General features: G+C 34.5%; 1 protein-coding gene across 1 annotated transcript in view; it reads right to left on the reverse strand.

The window, feature by feature from the left end:
- LOC136837696 (uncharacterized) overlaps nucleotides 1-5,000 on the reverse strand; it is a 189,403-nt gene that overhangs the window by 52,447 nt on the left and 131,956 nt on the right. The window contains 2 exon segments of the mRNA XM_067102598.1: nucleotides 2,380-2,409; nucleotides 3,019-3,263. Of these exon segments, the coding sequence (XP_066958699.1) occupies nucleotides 2,380-2,409; nucleotides 3,019-3,263 (275 nt within the window).

The following is a 5,000-nucleotide window of genomic DNA, read 5'->3' on the forward strand; positions in this document are numbered from 1 at the left end:
TATATATATATATATATATATATATATATATATATATATATATATATATATATATATATATATATATATATATATATATATATATATATATATATATATATATATATATATACTGTATGCAGTCCCCGGTTATTAGTGGGCTTAATTATTGGCGATCCGTTTTTGGCACTTGTCTAGCAACAGAAATTGGAAATGTTTGGCGTCAATATGCGCCAATTTCCACTTATCGCGTACTGCTGCCAATACACAACAGAAGTGCCAAAAACTGAAAATTGGCGATTTTCGGCGCTTATCAGCCCCGACAAGTGCCAAAAATTGCCAAAAAAGCCCTGAGAATCTCCAATTTTCAGATATTGGCGATTTTCACTTATCAACATGCTGTCGCAACAGAACCTGGGCCGATAACTGGGGACTGCCTATACTGTACAAGTAATCCCTCAATTATCTGGATCACTATTATCCAGAACTTGACATTATCTGACACACCCGGACCAGGGATCAAGGCCTCAAAGATATATGATATATATAAATTTTTTAAAAATTTGAAAAAACCACCCTCTGATGGTTAGCTATGCTGCACGGCCTCAAGAACATCTTGGTAACACTGTCTACTGTACACTCAGATTAACCGAGAAAGGGGCTTTTTTTTGGTGGGGGGATGCCTCAAGAAGTTTCCATGGAGGGGGTTGGACGGATGGCTTGGTTCCATCAGAGAGGAGGGGCAGTAAGGCTGGGTAGACGAAGGCTCAGAGGTGTTGTTTTGGAAGGTGGGTGGAGCTTGGGAGTAGTTTCTATGGCTGGGAAGTTGTGGGGATGCAGTGTGGGATGGGTGAAGAAGGCTAAGTAGACCTGACTTGATAGAGCTTGTTTGGTTTCATGTTCTCATATTTATGATATGGTAATTCACATTTTGTTAAAGGATAGTACAGTACAGAGAGAGAGAGAGAGAGAGAGAGAGAGAGAGAGAGAGAGAGAGAAGTATGTTTACATCAAAGTCTCGAAGTCTAAGTGCAGTAACACACGCTCCTTCACTTTTTATTTTTTATTTTATGCTACGATATTCTTGTTCACATTTTTACTGCATTTTTTCATTTTTTATTCTTTCAATATGCCTATTATGGAGCATATGGTGTTCTTAGCAGTGCCTGCAGCATTGCAGGTCAAGCATGTGTTGTGTGTCATGCGGCTGATTGTGTGTATGGGCCCACCTTGTCCCAAGAGGGCGAGGAAGGTGTTGACCCTTAAACAAAAATTGGAAATTTTTGAAAGGTTGGAGCAAGGCTGGACCCAGTCACATATAAAGGAGGATGACAGCATTGCCTGGTCATCTTAAACAAGAAAGGCTATTACTAGAAATGTTATTTTGATTAAATAGTGTAAATTATCATATTGTGTTGCATACGAGAGAAATAGGGGTTTACTTTTTTGTGAACAATACGATGTATGTTACAGTAAATGAAAAATGTGTAGCCTACCGAACTACATGTCACATACGAGAGAAAAAGGAGGGGTTATTTTTTTTTTAAATGTAATTTATGCAGCTTATTTTGTTACAAATATGGGAAAATACGGTAGACAGTCACTTTTTGCCTAAATTTTTCAGTTTAAAGTGTGATGGTTGTTGTTTATGAGCATATTTAGTGTTTATGGCTGCTTATGAAAAACATGTAGCCTGCTGAACTACGTGTCATGTAGAGAGAAAAAGAAACTTTTTTTTGAAATCCATGGTGTTTATTTTGTTACAAATATGGGAAAATAAGGTACATAATTGCTTTTTGCATAAAGTTTTCAGTTAAAATGTAATGGTTGTTTATTAGCATGTCTAGTGTTTAGGGCTGCAAATGAAAAAAAAAATAGCCTACTGAATTAAATGGTGGGTATCAGAGAAAAGGGAGTTTCTTTCTTTGTTTTTTAAAGTGTATTTATGGAGTTTATTTCGTTACAAATGTGGGAAAAAAGACTGATGATTATTTTGTGTATAAAGTTTTCAGTTTAAAGTGTGACGGTTGTTGTTTATAAGATTATTAATAATTGTTTACAACTATGCAGTACTGTACAATGTTAGGTGAAGAAGAATAGGGAGTTGCTCTTGCACATCCAGAGATTTTTTTACTCGCCATTATCCAGATTTCCACATCATCCGACGGGCCCTTGGTTCTATTAATCCAGATAATTGAGGGATTATGTTCCTTGCAAATCATTAATCAACAAATTGTAAAATTGCAAGTTAAAAAAATACTAGTAATATTACCAAAACCTTAGTTAATATTATATATGAAATGAATACTCAGCAAATAGGGATTATTGCAGAATTAACCACCATTCAAGTTTGGGCATCAAGAGCAGATCAAGCAAAGACCACTGAATTTAATGACTTACCCTTGTGTCTTGAAATGCTTCATAGACTCTCTACAAAAAAAAAAAAATAAAGTCACCATACTTCATACTGCATCATTATAATACATAACTAAATCTTAAAAAATGATAATAGGTCCTATTAACTTAGCTTTAACAAAATATGGTAAAACCACATAGAATACAAAAACTACACTTTAATTACATACTACACACAGAGTACAAGTTTTCCCCAAGGAAAAATACCATGATAAAAGGTAAAGCCTTTGGAACCAGAAATAAAGTTAAGAATCCCATTTTGTGAGAAAATTGTAAGAAAATCAATTTAATTATTTAAAAAAAATCAGATCATGAATATATCCAGTGTAGGGATTTACATCGGTATGATTTAAACACAGGGAACTTCAAATTACACATGCAATAAAATACATGGTGACATAGCCCAATGGCATATGCAGATGTTGAGAATGATGACAGAGTGGTGAAGTGGATATAGAAATCTTCCACAGTATTTGTGTATGCACAACAATCTACAGCTAACAGGTTTAATTCTACAATGACAATGCATTTTAAAATAGAAATTTCCTATAAAAGCAAAGCCTAAAATTTATATATACTGCACATTATGCATAAACTAGTTTAAAATACCTGACAAACACTTACTTTGGAACATTGTAGAGCTTCACAGCCAGATTCATATCAACAGTACACGTCCTTCTTCCATAATTAGGGTCTTGTATTATCACCAGATTGCTTTTCTTAGGTTCCTCCTTATCTTGGCTGGTACTGGAAACATGGCCTGATATTCTACGGCGGAAGTCTTCAACAATTCTATCGATGTCTAAGGTGTAAAATTCATGGAGCTTCACTTGTGGTAAAAAGGTGCAATGCAGTGCATTTTTGATGGCCTTTGGATGGATACAATAATCTTATGTAATCAATACTTGCAAAATATATCACAGTTATGTACTTATATCTGCCATAACCATAAATCAAATCAAGAAATTAAAATATTCCAAAGCCTAATTAAGCAGACAACCTGGCCATCCTCGGAAGTGGTTGCCACATTAAAATTTCAAATGGTTAAGATAATTTTCTTTTAGTCACAGTTTTCCTAATTGCATCAATATCTGAATTATTGTATCAGTTACCCAACACACTATTATGTTTCTACAATCTTACTGGTAGACGTGTACAAGTACTACTGAGAGGTTATGATTGAACCCTTTCGGTACTTTGTTTTGCAGAAGTGAAGTAGGCAACAAGGCACTGACAGTCTTAATTGTTATCTTAACCAACACAAGAGATTCAATGAAATCAGAAAACTACAAGACTTGAATGCTGGGGCCAGAGCATCTCTATTCTTGGGTGAACTGATACTGACAGGGGCATCATATCCAATCAGCATTTGACAGCATTGTTGATGTTAGCTGTACAAATCTGTTATGGATCTCGTAATGTAAATTCCATGTTACAGCCAAGCTTGCTATCTTAGTACCATCCAACTCATAAAAATAAACAAAGGCAAAATCATGAATCCCAGTAGGGGAACATCTTATCCCTTGGACTCTTTGCCGTGCTGCCATAAATTTATCTGAGGGATGAGTGACTCCTCTCCCAAAATGATATGTTTGTCAGTTCTGTGAAGACACAGCTGCTAGCTACAGTCTTATTAGGAACCATGTACTGTATAGGAATAATAACATAATCTAGCACTGAATGAAAATACATAATTAGTTTGCAAGAGACCTCAACTTAGTGGACTTCTGTACTTATCAGCTACCAAATTATGATTATTTTTATTTTTAGCTGTGATGCATTTTTAGATAAATCTATCTTAGTTATGATACATGTTTACATAAATCTATCTTAGTTGTAATACATTTTTAGATAAATCTATCTTAGTTGTGATAGAATTTTAGATAAATATCTTAAACTGAAAAGTAAGTGTAAAGTATAGGTTAGTTTAAGTTAGGAAAGGTGTGGAATTGCTGTTAGCCAAAAGATAGATATTTTCAAAATATTCAAGTGCAGACTTTAACACAGGGTCTTTGGTACTTAACAGACTTTGTTACTTATCAGAAAGGCCAGACCCCAAAAGTGTCTGTTAAGTTGAGGTGCTACAGCATCACAATCCTGCCAGAATGAGTTGGCACAGTTTTCAGTACAATGATTATAGTGTACATGCAGGCAATACAATACTGGAAAGTGATGAAAAAAAAAAGCCAAAATTTATTCACTCAAATTAATCAGATATCAAGAAAGTCAGGGATGTATATGAATAAAACATAAACCAATAAAATATACAGTATCTAACCCAGTCACTTGGAAGGAAATATATAGGAGAAAGATTATAACCATACAAAAAAATTACAACTTATGGAATCTGTGTAGCAAAATGGAGCACTGCTGAACAGCAATTCCACCCAAACATAGCCTTAGGAAGCAATTATGTTTTTTCCAGTGCATTCAATTACTTCCTCTATGATTGTACATAGTGTGAAAATCAAATAGTAACAGCTGATAAAACATTGTAAATGATCTGCAATTTTGTTTATAGCTGCTTCATTTACAACTGATTTTAGCATTGCAGTACTGTATACTGTATGTGAAAGTATGGTCTGTGCTGTCATATGAACATGGTT

The sequence above is a fragment of the Macrobrachium rosenbergii genome, chromosome 4 (genome assembly GCF_040412425.1).
Source record: "Macrobrachium rosenbergii isolate ZJJX-2024 chromosome 4, ASM4041242v1, whole genome shotgun sequence".
In the NCBI taxonomy this organism is placed as follows: Eukaryota; Metazoa; Arthropoda; class Malacostraca; order Decapoda; family Palaemonidae; genus Macrobrachium; species Macrobrachium rosenbergii.